The sequence below is a fragment of the Marmota marmota genome, unplaced genomic scaffold, assembly GCF_001458135.2.
Source record: "Marmota marmota marmota unplaced genomic scaffold, marMar, whole genome shotgun sequence".
Taxonomy (NCBI): Eukaryota; Metazoa; Chordata; class Mammalia; order Rodentia; family Sciuridae; genus Marmota; species Marmota marmota.
The window spans coordinates 8,555,852-8,573,792 of NW_025999949.1; the positions used below are offsets into that span (position 1 = coordinate 8,555,852).

The 17,941-nt window shown below is 37.2% G+C and overlaps 1 protein-coding gene across 3 annotated transcripts in view; it reads right to left on the minus strand.

The window, feature by feature from the left end:
• Positions 1-17,941, minus strand: part of Rspo2 (R-spondin 2) — a 142,627-nt gene that overhangs the window by 63,550 nt on the left and 61,136 nt on the right. For all 3 annotated transcript variants that reach the window (XM_048802016.1, XM_048802015.1, XM_015486373.2), the window contains exon 3: positions 11,966-12,154. In XM_048802016.1, coding sequence (XP_048657973.1) covers positions 11,966-12,154 — 189 coding nt within the window. The remainder of the gene's footprint in view (positions 1-11,965; positions 12,155-17,941) is intronic.

Consider the following 17,941-nt stretch of genomic DNA (forward strand, 5'->3'; position numbering starts at 1 on the left):
GCTCTGCCCCTCAGCAGGCCGCTGGGCCTGCTCTGTGGGTGGTCACAGTTCCCTCTACCTTGCCAGCACAGGGGGAGGGGGCGGCTCTGCCTCTCAGCAGGCCGCTGCTCCTCTTCTGCCGGTGGGTCGCAGGCCCGCCTACCTTGCAGGAGTCTAGTTCCTAAGATATTTGATCCTCTATCTTCAAGGTCAAATAGGGAGAGTGACTTTAGAGTTTTCTATAGAGAATCATGTAATAGAAGTAAAATAAGGTCTATTTCTCAATAGGCAGTTACTGCATTGCTCCATGGACCAGCACGTTAGGCATGCCAGTGCACAGGTGAATAGCCATTGTTAACTACTTGACCTACTAAGTCCTTGATGTTTTAGCCCTACTGGTGCCAATCACAATGATGGAACTAAGATTTGTTTTCTGCAGCTGGAAGGATGACCATTGTGATCTTTCAAAACTACATATTTGTCGTGTCATTTCCCTGTTTTACATGATAATGTACTGTATATTTCAAAAATCTAGAAGATAAGATTTTAAATGTTTTTACCACAATAAAATGATAAACGTTTAAGGAGACAGATGTACTCACCCTGATTTGAACATTATACAAATTTATATATGTATTAAAACATCACATAGCACCCCATAAATATGTACAATTTTATGCAACCACTTAAAAATTAAATCCTTCAAAGGTTCCTCTACACATCCAGAACCTAGCTCAAACCTTTTGCTCTTAAAACCCAAGATCCCTCCTGCTGGACAAACCTATCTGCTTCTCCAGCCTCCTCTCACATACACCTTTTACCCTCGTCATTCTGAGCTACATGTCTGGTGTTTCCTCAAAGCACCCCATACCCACCCAGATAGCTATGGCTATCCTTCTTCTTTATACTGGTTACCACCTATGGTTCATAATCCCCTCCCTGAAATGATGGGCCCCATGAAGACTATAGAGCAGGCTAATCTGTCTTCACAGGGCTAGCAAGGATGCCTTACCTGGCAGAGGATGACAGATGTGTCTGAATGACTAATGCATTTAATATTAAACTTCTGTCATTTTAGGCTAAACACTGAAACAATCCACTTCATATACTTACAATAACAATTTTGCTACCAGCAAAAATTACTTTAGATTATAAGTTATTTTCAAATTAGGTACTGATTATATACTACAATAAAACTCTTATGCCTTATTTATGCATGTAAACCACATAGAGAGGAGGACTGGAGAGACAGATTGGATACTGAGGAAACTGGACTTAAAATGCATACAAAAATCAGATGAGATCAATATTTAACAAAGGAACTGCCAACCAGAGATTTTACTCTTTTACTGAAATGTTTTTTATAGATAGACTCATGAGAGTTCTATGCAGAGTATTATTCCAAAGTGGGTTATGTAATTTGTCTAAGCCTGAAAAGCGAGGTACTGTCAGAGCTCAAATCAGAGCTCAGCAACCTAATAGAACATGCTTTTATAGATGTGATTTACCATAAATTGGTTTCTCCCTTTAGAAGATAAACTGTGTGTCTTCAAATCCTTAGTGCAATTTGAAACACTTAAACTGACCATTAAAGAAAAAAAAATAGGTAAAGAAATTTGGAGAATTTTCTAATACTCTGATTTATAATTCTATATCATATGGTTCATTTTTAAAGAAACCATACAATGAAAAGAATATTCCATTGGAATCAGTGTTCTCAAACATTAGGTCACCCTGCTGCTCATGGTGGAGTTTGGAGAAATATTTCCTCCACAAACCTCAGCACCCACATTTATTGGAGTGGAGGGGAGAAGAGAGAAACAGGCAGGAAGACAAAGAAAAGGGAGAGTAGGAAGAAGAGGAGAAAACAATCAATTCTCTTCCAGATCTATATTTATGAATTTTAGTTAAACTTGCCTGTGCCCAACAGAGGCCATGCAGGGCTGTGAAGCACACACATTCAGTGGAAGTGTTTATTAACTGGACAAAACTTCTCTCCTTTAAGAACTATTTGAAATACACTGTTATTGCTTATTTTTTTCCCAGCACAATGCAATATGAACTGTTCATCTGAACTTAATCAACAGAATAGAGTTTTGGTATATTGTGAAGCATTTCCTATTAAATAGGAGGGGAAAAAGATCACCTGGTTATCACTGTCCCTGCTGGCTCATTGGAAGAAGACATTGAAAAGGGCTCACATATGACAAATTGTGTCCCACTAGTATGATCTACTATACTGCTCCTATACAGAGAGTACTCAACAGCGTATCCAAAAATTGATTCATTCTTACATTAAGTTGTAAAATAGGAATGTCTTCATTAAATATAAAAATAATTTGTTATATGCATGTACCAATATGCCAAAATGAAGGTCACCACTCTGTACAATTAACATGCACCAACCTAACAAAAAACAAAACAAAAATAATAATTTATACGGGATCTGTTCCACATCTTTATAAGGCAATCCCTTTTTAGAACAAAACTAAAGCTGAGTATGGTGGTACAGGCCTGTAATCCCAGTGATTCAGGAGGCTGAGACAGAAGGATTGCAAGTTCAAGGCCAGCCTCAGCAACTTAGTGAGACCCTGTCTCAAAATAAAGTAAAAAAAAAAAGGGGGCTGGGGACGCTTGTAGGGGGTGTAGCTCAGTGGTAAAGCACCCCTGGGTTCAATCCCTATACAAAAAAAAAAAAAAAAAAATTCCAGAAAACAAACTCCAATATCAAAGAACATCAGATTTCATCAGATATACATTTGAGTATCATCTACTACATACCAGTTAGAGACTTTGAGTAAGCTATTTAGCTTCTCTAGACATCAGTGTACTTGCCCTTAACACTCATATAACTACCACATAAGCTGTTAAAAAGAATTTAGTCCCCATAAAGGTGCCAGTTAAGCATTCATTATTAGCAGTAAGTACATAGTATCTGATCCAGAAGAGCAGCTAACATTACTGAGTTCTCCCTTCTGCATTCTGAGACCCCAAAACACCTGGGACACCACAATAATTCAATATGTATTGAGTGTCTGCAAGATGCCAAACCCTTGACTGGCTGACCTCAGTCAATTAAACTGTGGCTCTGGTGAAACCAAGCATTTTGGTACAATCCCTTAAAACTAAAATCAATTGACAAATGTTTTCTCCCAAGCATTGGTATATCAAATGTAGCAAGCTATCTTCCAGAGATGAGTTTTCTTCAGAAGAAGAAAGCATAAAATCATCAAGAGACTCAGAAGGTGATGGCATCTCAATTCTCTTCTAATAAGGGGATGGAATAATCCTCTACTCCCTCCAAGGAATTATCCCTTAACCTAAGTTATGACCAAGGTCTTAACCAGCTAGTCACAGCTCTTACATAGTAATGTAAGGCCATTTCACAGCAGTGAGCTTTCTCCAGCTGCCAGGAGCCCATGAACCCAGCACAGGTTGGCCTGCAGGACAAGGTCCCATTTGGGAAAGACATCGGCACAAGAGAATGCTCTTCCAACATGTACCAACTAGAAGTGAGCACAGGGAGATAAATGTACATTGAGAATTTCTGCTATAGTTTATATATAAAAAAAATTTATAGTAAAATTTATCCAGTGATACGCTTTTTGTCATTTCCCTGAGAGAAGCTTTATGGTGTGGTTAAGGAAGTATAGGCATTCAAGTCAGAGAATCCTGGACTCCATTCTTGGCTCTGTTTCATATTGTGTCCTTTTGGGTAGGTTTCTGTACCTCTCAGAGAGTTTGTCTTTTCCATGGTAAAATGTAAATGGTTACCTATATCATAGGGTTAAGAGAATACTGAAATAGTCATTTCCACCCAAAGTCTGGGAAGGTTAATTGAGAATTAAGGTGGTAACTTGAGAATTAAGAGGTTAATTGAGAATTAAGAGGTGGTAACTTCTGGCAGTACTAATAGTACTGGTGGTAACTTCTGGCAGTACTAATAGAGCCACTGAATATTAGAGCAACGATCTCATGGTTTTTCCCTAGTTTATAGGAATGAACACACTGGGATTCAGACTATATACTTCCCCCACTGTCAAAGAGTTAAGTTAGGACCCCTAGCCAATCTCTAACACAGAAGCCAGCTGTGGATGAGCTACCAGGACACACTATGACCAACAGTCCACCATATTCCCCAACCCCTGCCCACCAACATTGAGCTCTTCTTCCTTTCAAAGGATGGCCCAAACTAGAGGTTTGTAATTCTATTCACAAGGAAGCTGTATTTCAATCATAGTCTTCTGTTAGAACCATTATTGACAAACATCAAATGGATTTGATTCTATAAATTAGAATCTTATATGTATCAGAACACATAAAATGGCAGGAATCTTAAGGGAGTAGGAAGGAAACATTATGAGAGAGTGGGGAGTCTAAAAGAAGTGAGGAGGGGACAGACAGGAACAGAAAAGTTCTGTTCTGAAAGTCATTCTAGAGCATTCTATCTTGATCAACTCAGATTCTCTAAGCAGATATTGATATCATGAGAAAGGTGGGGAAGAATCCACATCTCCTCACAGTATCTTCATGTACTTAGAGGTTACCAAAACATACCATAATCTAAATACAAAGTCTTCTACTCCAACACTAGTGATGGGCAATGTTAACATAACTAAACTATAGCAGAAATTCTCAAAGTGCAGACTGAGCCAGCCATTGTCAGCATCACCTGAAAACTTGTTAAAAATGCAAATACTTGGATTCCATCTCAGATTTACTCAGTCAGAAACTCTAGGAGTGGGATCCCCAAATGGCGTTTTCATAAGTAACTTTGATACTTCACTTTGAGAAATACCTCACTCTAGCATGAAAAGGTTTCAAGTTTTATGTGTCTATAATGAGCCAATCCCTATCTCTGGGAATGATAAAAATTAGATGAAAGATAAGACTGCCGAGTCCAGCAGTGAGGAAGAAAGGTTATAACCAATAAGAAATACAGCAGAACAAATGTTTGGCAGAAGAGTTTCCTAATGCAAGTATCAAACTGCAGGGTGGTTCTGTTTGGCATTGCTTGGATGGGGAAATAGTTTTCCCAACATATGTTTCTCTACCTAAAGCACTCTTGAAAGATTAACTAATGTGCCACAGCTGTATGACATGGCAATTTTATTCCCACCAGAATCAGTTTAACCACATAAGAGTATCCTGATAAGCATCTAAGTATAATAAATACTCCTGGTACTATCTGCATCCACCATCAGTATTAACAGGAGATAGGACAAGATAATAAGGAGACCATTACTGAGTTCTATCTAAAAGATTTGGGTGTCCAACTCTCCAATTCACATTTCTACACAAGTGTGTCATGTTGAACTAGGTGTTTCTAAACTTGAACTACTTTCACTGTCAATCAGAACCAAAAATTGATAACATCAAATAAGCCTAACCCTCATCAGAGATGTATTCCCTCTCAGTGAATATCTCTAGTATTTGTACACTCCTTAAAAGCAAAAACCTACATGGTCTCTTCCCCGGCATGTCCATTTCCAATGAAATCACCAACTTCTGTTAATTCTATCTCATCTCATCTCTTCCCCCACCCCTCCATCTCCAGTGCCACTGCTTCAGTTGAAGTTTTCATTCTTGCCCTGGGTTTAGAGAAACACACTCCTACTCACTTTCCACACCAACTCTCTCTCTGCTGCCAGCTGGGGAGATTCTAAAACAAGAAAGCTAATTGTCTTCGCAGTTTAGGTTGGGGATCCTCTATCCTCATCTTCCAAATTTCCACTTTTGAAACTTTATGTTCCAACCTACAGCTGAGTTTGCTCTGAATGCCCTTTCCCTCATGCTCTTATCCACCATCCTCCTCCTTCAAGGTTGTTTCAGGTGACCTGAAGATGCACTCACTCCCAAGTGCAGGTCTGCTGACCCCTAGAAGTTCCCTGAATACCCCTAATGGATCTGCATCATATTCTTATCATATTGGATTCCCTTTTCCTTGAAACAAACACTGCCTTTTCCTGGCATGTAAATGTTTGCTCAGTGTACAAGCTTTATTAAGCAGCCTAGAAAATCCCCCCCCCTTTTCCTCACAGAATAAATACCTGCTGAACTTGTAGGGAAAGCTACATAAGTACTCTTCTCCATTAGGCACCCTTAATTCTAACCCTACCTATACTCCAAAATAAAGACTATGGGTTCCTAGATTGTAGTCCTAATCCATTTTTTAAAAAATTATTTTTAGCTGTCAATGGATCTTTATTATTTATTTATATGTGGCACTGAGACTTGAACCCATCTCCTCAAACATTTTCTAAAGAGCAAAACTGAAAATAAAATCACTAAAGCAATTCATGATCTATGCTTCTTGTCAAAGTGTAATCAGAATATAGTACTTTAACTTGAAATCTATTATCTTAATTTGGCACATCAGTAACATATCACTTTAGTTTCCTATCAATGACTCAGTAATGGCCCATTGGCTCCTAAAGCGAATCCATCTCCTTTGATCCTAGATTGCCCCTAAACTTTTCCCAGTTAGCCACCTAGGCTCAGTAGTGAGGAGAGGAAAGAATACAACCAAATCCACAATTGTTTAGGCCATTCTATCCTAACCACTAACTTCTCCCCTCTCTGACCTTTAATAGTTTTGTAACCTACCAACCCTATCTGTTGTGCTTTCACAGCTCTTTATGTAATGGTGCTGTGCAATACTGTTAGCTAATTCTGTATCCATTTTACATACAACCTGATGATTTTTCAGTCCATTTACAGGTATCTAAAAAATTCCTTTACTTAAACTTCACTTCTGTAATCCTGAAAATGCTGGGGTTATATTGGTGTATTTGTTATAAATATGCATCTTTACAGACCTCTAATAGATTATATTGTAAAGAATATAGAATTATATAGAACTTATGGTATTCATAATATTTGTTATCTATAGTCAGCAGTTAGTTGCCCAGATTTTATTAAAAACATTTTAAACATATTTCTGTTAATTTTTTTTCAAATGGATGATTCAAATGCATCATTCAAGAATGACAGGTATTTCTGAAAGCACTTAAACTGACACATAGTAATTCTCCAAAAACACCTGAATGCTGGTTCAAAGTTCAAAAATTAAAGGATGGTTATATTTAACTGTGGGTTTGCTTATATGTTCAAAATTACTAATTTTTAAATCTGTCATTTCATTTAAAAAAAAAGAATTTTGAACTATCCTAGCTAAACATATTATAAGGGCAGAATCATAAAATATTCCAGAAATAGTTAAAAGTATTCTGAATCCAGAATATGAAATATACTTCTGTAATTTCTTGTTTACAAATAGTTTTTTTTTTTTTTAATATACTGTCTTCCTCAAGAAAGTTCAATGTCAGCATTCTTAGGGTTTAATCCTCAAAATCTTCCCCACCCCAGTCGATTTTCTGTTCACTGTACCAATGACTCGGTTCAGATCCCCTCTGAAGGCTCCAGATTCTTACATCTAACTGTCCTTTGGAGAGTGTCACCAGGAGGGCTTCTTAGCTTATCTCAATAGGTCCCAAATCAAATGTTCTCCACCATTGTCTCCAGAAGTCCACTCTTCTTCATTCTGTGCCTTGATAAAACCCACTGTGTCACTCCCAAACCTGGAATAATCTTAACATCCCCCTTTAATTTTATTCATCATCCTCCAGTTGATCAAGTCCTATCAATACTTCCTCAGTCTCTCTATCCATTCCCTCATGTGTATCTCCCACTCTATGTATTCATTCAATACGTGTTTATGAAGCATCTTCTACATGCCGGACATTAATGTGCCTAAGAAGAACCTGATTAAAGATAAAAAGACTAAAGCCTAAGGGGAGAGTTATGCAATATATAATCAAGTCAAACACATAACATATTCATCAACTGACAAGACTAAAAAGCAAGGAGAGGAGAAGAGTAAGTGAAGGAGAGAAGGGAACAGGAAGAATGGGCAAATAGGGAAAGGCAGAAATGAAATATTGGAATAGAGAAGATTACAGTTTCAGGTGAATTAGCCAGGTAGCTCTGAGGAGACAGCTGTTCTTTTCTTTCTTTCTTTTTTAACCTATATTATTGATCTTACTGCCTATGTGGTTGGCTCTCCTTTAACTCCTCCTTGATACTTCCCAACTAAAATGCCTCTAAAGACTGTAACTTTGCCATTACCTTACTTAAAATCCTTCACTGACTACCTGCAGCTTTCAGGAAGGTGCTCCAATTGCTTAAATTTATCACATAACACCTGTTATGCGCTAGCCTCTACCCAACTGACTGAGTATCATCTGGGGCAAAACAGTGAAGTTGTACTCAACCACTTGCTTTCTATTTAGCAACAGATGGTGTTCTACTTCTCCATGCATTCACACTTTTTTCTTCTACTGATAAGATTTCATCCTAATAATGCTGTAAACACCCACATACCATTCATGCCATCCCCTTCTCTGCCACAAACTACCCCAACCATTAGAAAGTGTATTTTTACCCAGTTTAGGTAATTTCATCCAGGAAATAGAAATGCATAACCTGTTTTGCACATATGTTTAAAAAAATGTGAGAAAAAGTACATCTAACAGAAATGTTGGCACTGAACAAAAGCTAAATAATTAGCAACATTTAGGACATGCTATGTCAAATGGATTATCTGTCTTTTCCACTAGACCAAAGTTTCTCACCTTTGATACTACAAACATTTTAAGTTTGTTTCAAGGGGCTGTACTGTGCACTGTAAATGTCTAGCAGCATCTGTGTGGCCTCTACCCACTACATACCAGTAGCATCCCTCCAGTTTTAATATAAGTGAAAATGTCTCCAAACATTACTAAATGTTCCCAAATATTACTAAATTCAGCTAAAAATTACTAAGTCAGCTCTGTTTGAGAATCACTTCAATAGACCTTAAACCACTACATAACACAATGACATTTAGGGGGAGGGGGACATAAAGACACATAGAAACAAAAGGACAAGGACAAACCCCAGATGTTAAATTTGTTATTTTTAAGAGTACCTCATTTTTGTGTTTGCTTTTTATTAAGGTTTATACACTGAATTTTATACAAGGTACCTGTATAACAAGTCAAAAAAATAAGACTTTTTATGTCAATGAGTTCACCAACCAATGAAGAAGAGAAAATATGAGAAATCACCTAACATAGTAACAGGGACAATAGTAGTGTCTATCAGTATGTCACAGCATGCCTCAACGGATGCTGGATTGTTTTTTACTAACAGGTTTGAATTTTATAAGCTTCATACTATATGTACAAAGAAGCCAATCTCAACCAGTATTTCATAGAGCAGGTGTTCCTTTAGAAAAAAGTTTTTTTTTTTGTTTGTTTTTTTTTTGGTGCTGGGGATAGAACCCAGGGCCTTGTACAATACATGCAAGGCAAGCACTCTACCAACTGAGCTATATCCTCAGCCTCCAAAGACAAATACTGTATGGTTGGAATCTTAATGCACTGATTAGGAAACAGATGAGCAAGTTTCTTTGTAGAATTTTCTGAGCTACTGTTGCTTACAGTATAATTTCTCTTCTACTGTTGAGCAATATCTATTTTTTTCTTTGAGAAAACAAAAAGAATTCAAATTCTAAGTGTATGACCATTTTTCCAACTTAAATCTTTTTGTCCTCTAAATAGTATACAAATATCTGCAAAATATGTAAAATATGAAACAAATTGAATGACTATGGTTTTTCCATACTGTTTAGAGTCATACACTGAGAATTAAGAAATAACTTTGGATTTTCACTTTGCTTCACAGGAGTCTTGCTAATAAGCACTTCCTGGTTGTGCCAGATAGGTAATGACTTCCTCTAGGTCAGTAAACTCTAGCCCTGATTGCATTCACGTGCATTAAGTTTAACCACAGAAGCCCACTCTCACATGTAGATTCTTTCCAAAGCTGATTTATAGTCACGACTCTCTTTTCCATTTCTGAGACAAGGGATCAACTTAGTCAATATGTGCATATTAACCCACTAGATTATTTCTCTAAGAGAGACTCTGATGATGTACAAAAAGTGTTGCTGAAGTGACATTTACACCAGCTTGCCCAGGACAGTCCTGCTTTATGCTGTATGCCCCTATAAAGTCAGTAACCACAGCTCCTTTCATTCTCCAATGGCCCTAGCTGAATAAGACATTGTATGGCTCATGTGTTACCCATATCTAGTACATATGAGTTCCAGAATCCAGGATAAACATCTCAACCCATCTACAGCCTTGCCTCTTCCTCCTTGTGCACTGATGGCCTGGAGTGAAAACTGCACATTCATGGACTCAATCCCCCCATACGTGGTCTAAAACAATATTAAAAAAAAAACTATTTCAAGGTGGCCCCATGATCAGTTGGTCCCAATCATATGCCTTAAGAACAAAGTACATATTTGCAAAAATTGGACAATCTATTGATGCTTCCTGGGATTAGTGTCCCTCCAACAATCCAAATAATTCCATGAATGAAGATAAATCTAAATTCTCTGTAAGCCTAAATATTTCTGCTACTTTTCACCCAGTCAACTTAGCTAGACACCTTAGGATAAAATTTGATTCTCCCTCTTCCCACCGGGCATGGGACTGGTAAATCCCACTGATTATATTTCCCCTAGAACTCATCATCTACAAACTTTTCACAATAAGATTTCTAATCTGATTGCTACCATAGCCTTACTCTACTTTTTGTCTTTCTCCAATTCATCTTCCTCACTTCCCCTACAGTTATTTCAAATAAAGCCATCTCCATTCTATCGCCAGCTCAGTGCCCAGTGTAAGGTCCAGAGTCCGGAGGCTGGCACTCAAAGCCTTTATCAGCTGTACTCAGGTCTCCATTTCCTCCCCAGTCCTAACTACACCTGTGCTAAGCACATGCTGTTCAGTGGTTCTTATCCCAGGATAGTACTGCTCTCCTACCCCAGGGTGTTTGGAAATGTTTCAGACATTTTTGCTCGTCACTATGATTTGAGATACAAAGGATATTTAATAGGCAGCAACAAAGGACACTATATGTTCACTGATGTAAGACCAGTCCTATGACACAGAACTGCTGTGCCAACATGCCAAATAGCATGGCAGATGAGACTTGATCCTCAAACACATTATTTTTGAATGTAGGTAGTTCCATTTTTAAGATTTACTTAATCACCCTGCTCTAGATCTGCCTCTTTCCAAAATAATTGTGCTTGGATAAGGCCACCACATGGTGTTGATAGGAGAGAGATAGGAAAATAATTTAATAGCACTTAATGGAGTAAATTATAATTTAATGCTTACTCATTTGTCATTTCAATCCCTAGTCTCTCTTTTCCCATCTCTTCCTCCCCCCAAAATCTGAGAAAGGGTTGTTCCTTTGGTATTTTATTTAAAATTCCAATTTTAGCTGTTGATCTAGAAGATCATTCTAGAAGTGAGTTTTAGATTAAAATATGAACAGCTGTGTCCTCATTCTTATGTAATTAGCAACCATTTTTATAGTGGTTCAACTTAGAACTCCAAATATTTTAACCTATACTAAATGTTTTATCATTAATGGTGTTTCACAGAAACCCAAAATGCTTATATTTAGTTGCAGATAAGATTAATGCAGGTGTTATAAACTCAGATAAAAGGATAAAAAGAGCTGTAGAAACTCAACCAAAGAGAATGTTCTCAGTATAAAGTATGTAAATTCCTTTGTGGGGTGTGGGGGGGTGAGTGGTATATTTTGTTTTTTTTGTTTTGTTTATAAGCAGTGAGTATGTACTCCTAAGATTAACCAGCATGTGTCTGAGAACTTCATGATAAAAAATACCGTTAAACTAAATAAAGAAAAAGCAGGTGGCCCTGTAATAGATTTCTATACAAAATATAAAGTAAAAGTTCTCTTATCCCACACCCCCACTAATTTTTTTTAAATTTGAGCTTAAAAGACTATTTCTCTAGCCTATTACAAATGTACATTTTTTTAAGTCAAAGTTTTCAATTGAGCTCATCCTCTAAGTTGCATATATCCAGTTAAACAGAATGTTCAAAAGTCAAATGCTCACTTGCACATCTGTTCATATCTGGGGCTCGGTGTCCGTAGTACCCTGATGGGCAGGAATGCAGGCACTCTCCATATTGGCGCATCCCTTCTCTTCGAAGGAAGAAGAACAACTTCTGTTGACATCGGCTGCACCCATTGTCCTTTGAACAAGACAAACACCCTTTGCAAATGGGATTTGATACATAACTAGCTGTAAAAGAAAAACAAAAAGAAAACATGTTGAAACATGAATATGCTCAGACTTCTGGTCAGAACATCATGGTCAAAGGACAAAAGTCTTGTCCTTCTGCTCTACTCCATACAAGTACTAAACAAGATATTCTCCCCCTTGCAAGATAATCTTTAAAAGATTAAAATACAACTATACTTGGAAACACAACCAGACTGCACAAAGGAGTTGAGAGCTGTTTGTCCATGACAGGCACTACAACTGTAGCCCGATCCAAGTGTACAGAGAAATGAATTCCAACTCAGGGAGGAGGACAGGAGCACAGGAGAGAGAGAACCCATGACAAGCAGAAACCCAGAGCCTGCAAGACATCCAGGTGTGAGAGCCAAATTATCACAGAAGATAGGATCCCTAAAATCAAGAAGGTCACATAAAAACTTGTCCAGATCCACTTGCTCTGTGAGAGAATCCATCTCTACAAAAATGAAAATTCATACTCAAAGAGTCATTCTGAGAAGAGACTTTTAAACCAACATCTTTGGATTATCTATACAATATATAAAGGACTAAAAATAACAGGTAAAAAGCAATAATATGAAAATTACAATGAATAAAAATTCTAAACCCAATTAAAAAATTGTGCACAAGTTGAATGGCAGACTAAAAGAGTGGTGTAACCAGAAAACACAGACCTGTACCAAAAAACAAGATAAAAATAAAAAGTATGTAAGAAAAAAATGAAGTAATAGTTATACATGATCAGTAAGTGCTACAGATATTTTTTCTATATTTTCACATATTTCTGATTTAATATCTTAATTCAGTAAACCTGCAATTGCAGGAGGCAGACTGGAGAACTAAGTCAGATGGAAAATCACCCCTTCAAATGCAATTATAGGATATCCCTTTATATTCATGTGCATATACACAATATGTAATTTGCATTTTTAATAAATGCAATCATACTGTAGAAAGGTCAGAACTTGCTCAATCAAGCTATAAATCATGTTTCCATAGCAATGGTCCAGACCAATGTGACTTTTGTATTTCCTGAAACTGGTAGTTTCACTTACTGCCTCTACTTACCACTACCCCCACTCAATGATCTCTAAGACCACATTTTTGAAGACTGCAACCAGTTTTCTTATCCTCAATTCAAGATCTCATTCTCAATTTCCAGTCCTCACACCTTCAGAAGCTAAGATTGCTCCAAGTTTCTTCTTCTGCTAGTCCTCATCATAATAATACTTCCTAAAGACTTTACTCCAAACCTCACTCTTGTGGTTTCCACTAATCTGCTCAAATCTCAGACCTTTATTACTTCTCACTTGTACAGTTGTGAAGTCTGACCCCAGGCCCACCTGCCTCTTTTCTCAGCAGTCTATTGCTGAATCAATCGTCCTTCGTATTTCCTACACTTTACCCAGACCAGATAATTATGATGGATAAAGCACTTTCACCTAGCTTCTACCAGATAATCCTACACTACCTATCATTTCCCAGCTGTCTTCTGGAGAGGTTTTATTCTGGTATTATTCTGGGTATCATGAACAGAGTATAAGGAAGTGAGTTTCCCAAAACTGGGATTTCAAGTTTCAAGAAAGGGAAAAATTGGAGGGGTTGGTAGGGTACAGAAAACTGGAATGTTCCGAGGAATAAAGGCACAAAGATCCTATGGCACGGTATTTAAAAAAGCAATATATAACTATTTTATGAAAGAGATGTCCCTTAAATGTGAGCAGTTGGGAAACTACAGCAAAGTCAGTTGCAGGCTAGAGCTACATCAAAGCCACACTACAGAGCCCTCTGCAACATGTGTGAGGAGTCGCTGCTTACCTCTTACTCTTAAACATAATTACAGATTTGAAAAAAAGTAGCAGCAAGGTTATTCAAATCCCAGACCTAGCTTTGAAGTGAGAAGAGAACTTGAAAGGTTTATATACAGAGCAGAATGGTTTAAGGAGAAGGTTCTGTGGCCCACAGTCATCACAAACTAAGTTGAAGCTATACTTACTTTTAGTTTAAAGGTTAAGCCAAGAGCCCTGTATCACCGTAAATCGCGCTCCATACTAAGGAGTACAGAGCAAAGACAATTACAGAACCAAGGGAATCAACACAAATTAAAGGCTTTTTTGTTTTGTATTTATGTATCAGACATCAACTTTCATCCTGACCACAAGGATTTCAGAGTCAACAAATTGTGCCCTACATTTATTTTTAAAAAGGTATTCTTAAAACCATTAAAAGCATTGCTTTATGTACTTGAGCCTTGACAGAGTTAAACAATGAAAATGAATTAGGGAACACTTACTGGAGTCCATATCTCAGGTATCTTTATAACCCTATACACAAGGATGTCTCTTAAAGCACATTGATGAGAGCCACACCCACCCTAAGTGCTCTCTCTTGGCCTCCTCCAATCCTCAGTCATTTGTTATACCACTCACTGCTGAGGGTCAAGAGCACAAGTGATCTTTGCACTTTGAATCTTCTTGTCCCACATCTCAATTACTTTTCAGTTTAATTACCATTGTACATCATCAACTCTGTGGCCCCCTCTTAATAGATTAGTAGCAATTCAACAAGAGCCTCCTCTACCACCTAGTAACTATGTGAATCTGTGCAAAACACAGGGAAGATTGACATTTCAACACAACTATTTTATCGGGATCTTAATAAGTCTAATGGCTCTGTCTATTGCTGTAAGATTTAATTCAAATGTGCAGGTGAACAAACAGATATTAATTCCCAGCTTTGATGACCATGTTTATTTGCTTTCTCTGCGAGTTTCAACCCTTCCAACCCTGAAGCCTGCTGAGATCCAGAGCCTCATCCTTCCAACCAAAACACGTTTCTAAATCTAGACCCACCCGAAATTCTAAAGATGAAGTACGTCACACAAAACACTAAAAATCCTGTGATAGACAGTGATTATAGCACAAACACCCACATATCCCCTTGCAAAAAGGAAACAAAGAATGCATGCATGCATTTGAAAACAAAAATCATGAGGCAGAATAAGGGAACAACACCACCTCTATCATGAGATAAACAATTAGAACTCATTATTCTTCTAATTATTTGATTTGTGTTCCCTTAAAATGAATCCTGATATTTAAAACTTGATCCTTTAAGTCAGTCCAGTTATCTGCATTTCTATCTCAGAGAGCATTTTAGGTAGGTGTTGAACGGCCATCTGTTTCCAATATACACTTGACACGTTTTTTAAGTGTTCTCCTATTGCTAGATTTAGACCTTGCCAAGCAAGAAGAAATCTAAATTCCTTCTAGGTGAAGGCATCCATTTCTGACAAAGGTACACATTTCTATTTCTGAAAGTAATGCGACTTAACAATGCACCTTTGGTATCGTAGCCTCCCCTCCATCTTTGCTGGTTAAATAGTGTTGTAAGTTCAAGAGTTTTTTTTTTTTTTTTTTTTTTTTTAATCAACAATTAGTATTCACTTCAATCAAACTTATCATAAAATTGCTAAAATGTCTCTGCCTAATCCCAAATTCAAGACATATTTGTTAAAAACAAAGGGTTGGCACAAGTAACAAGAAACTTGTGTGTAGGATCCTATACAGACCAAGTTAGGACCAGATCTTCCCCAATAGAACTTGGCAACATTAGTATAAAAATCTTAAAACACATATACTATTACACACAAATTCAAATAAGCAATCAAAGTCATCAGTTAATGATCTACACGAGAATTGACCAAAATGAGAAATGCCCATCTTAGGATACTTAGCTTAATTTTTACATCATAAAACATGTGATCTGATTGTTACTAAGAAGCCAAGTTTTAATGCTAGGTGTCCACCATTATATCTTCATGCTCTAGATAGAAAATGTTAAAATTCAAAATTTAGAGATCAGTTTCTAAATGTCCATTAATATTTTAGAGAAGCTAAATTAATGTAACATGAATTTAATCTAGAAAAACATTTTTAATCATAATAATGAAGGGCAAATTTGGGGCCCAAAACTAACCATAAGGTTCTGATTCTCTGGGCTCACAACAGAGAGAGACTCAAGGAAAGCTAAAACTATGACTTAAACATGAAATATTCATGCAGTGATCAACTGAGATCCAGTTAAATTCCAGGAAAGTCGATGAACCAAGATAAGGTTGCAAAATAAATGCCAGAAAGAGAAGTAGAACATAATAACCCAAATGAAATAAGTGGGATTTAGAAATTATCCAGAAACATATTTCCCAAGCAGTTGTTGATACTTGAAGTCAAGTAAAAAGACAAGATCCAGGGGGAAAGGTAGCTATATATAGATCACAACAAGAAAGGAAAATCATTAGCTCTCAACTCCACACACACACAGTTCCCCAAATGATAAAAGCATTTCCTATAATGAACACTCACTTTGGGAAGTCTTCTTGTAAGAATTATTCTTCTTTGGCCCCTACCCTACAAACTCGTTGACCCATTATTTTTCCCCTTGGTGCTACAGATCAAACCCAAGGCCTTGCACATGCTAGGCAAGCACTCCACCACTGAGCTACACCCCCAGCCCAGACACAACATCTCACTGCCTATCCCTATCCTAATGCTAATTCCTACAGGCAATGAAAAATGTCTGATTAAGGATCAGAACACATTTATCACAAGCCTAAACTGTTAAAGTGGGCAAAACATTCCACTAGAATAAAAAGCTTTTCAGCTGTCAACACTAAAATGTTAACTATTGATGAAGCTAGAAAAATATATAGATGGTTGAGTATTGCTCATTTTTCCAGAGATACAATCTTTTGACATAATCATATCCTACATTCTATAAAATAAGCCACCTGTTTGAATTCATGAGAGAAAAGAAATTATTCCATGAAATTGTTCTCATGACAAAAAAAAAAAAAAAAAGCTTAGAGTACATACAACCCCATAAACCACGGCTAGAAACTATTGTGGAATACAGATGTCTCATCCTTAAACTTGGCTTAAGCTTTCACAACAATTTTTTAAAAGACCCGTGGAAATGTTTACAGACTGCTGGTGCTAATGGTAACCCCAACATGATCAGAGCTAAATATATACATTTATAAAGATTGTGAAACCACCTCTCACATGGTTCCATGTTTACACAAGGAGATAATCCAATTATTTAAAGAGGAAAAAAAAACTGCTCACAGAGCCAGATTTTTGCTTCATAAAGTACTTAAATACTTGTTATGCTAACATTATTTCAAAAACAGTTTTGCATACTTCCTAAGTACCATAACACAGTGCTGCAGTGTCTGACCTGTAACTGCCCATGGGGGGAAAAAATCTTCTTCCCTCCTACTTATCTAAAGATTGATTTTCTTTTCTTTTCTTTTCTTTTTGGACTGAGGATTTAATTCAGGGCACTTTACCCCTGAGCCACATCCCAGTCTTTTTTATTTTCTATTTGAGACAGGGTCTCATTAAGTCACTGAGAGTCTTGCTAAATTTCTGAGGCTGTCTTGAACTTGCGATCCTCCTGCCTTAGCCTTCCCAGTGACTGGAATTACAGGCATGTGCCACCACACTGGGCTAGACCAATTATTTAAAAGGGGAGAAAAGGTTAGCATGGAGTCAATGCAATCCATATTCTCATCATGTATAAGTTGTCCAACTATCCCTCCTGTGCCACCTGCTTCCTGGAATACAAACTAGTTGCTAACTCCTGCCTACATCACTGTCTTAATTTTTTAAAAACAATAAATGGAAAATAAACTTGATGGCTTATTTAGTGTCATAAACGCAGGCCCCAAGAAGAATCAGAATCTTAACTAAGAAGATTAAAGACTCCATGTGTTTTAGATGTGGAAAC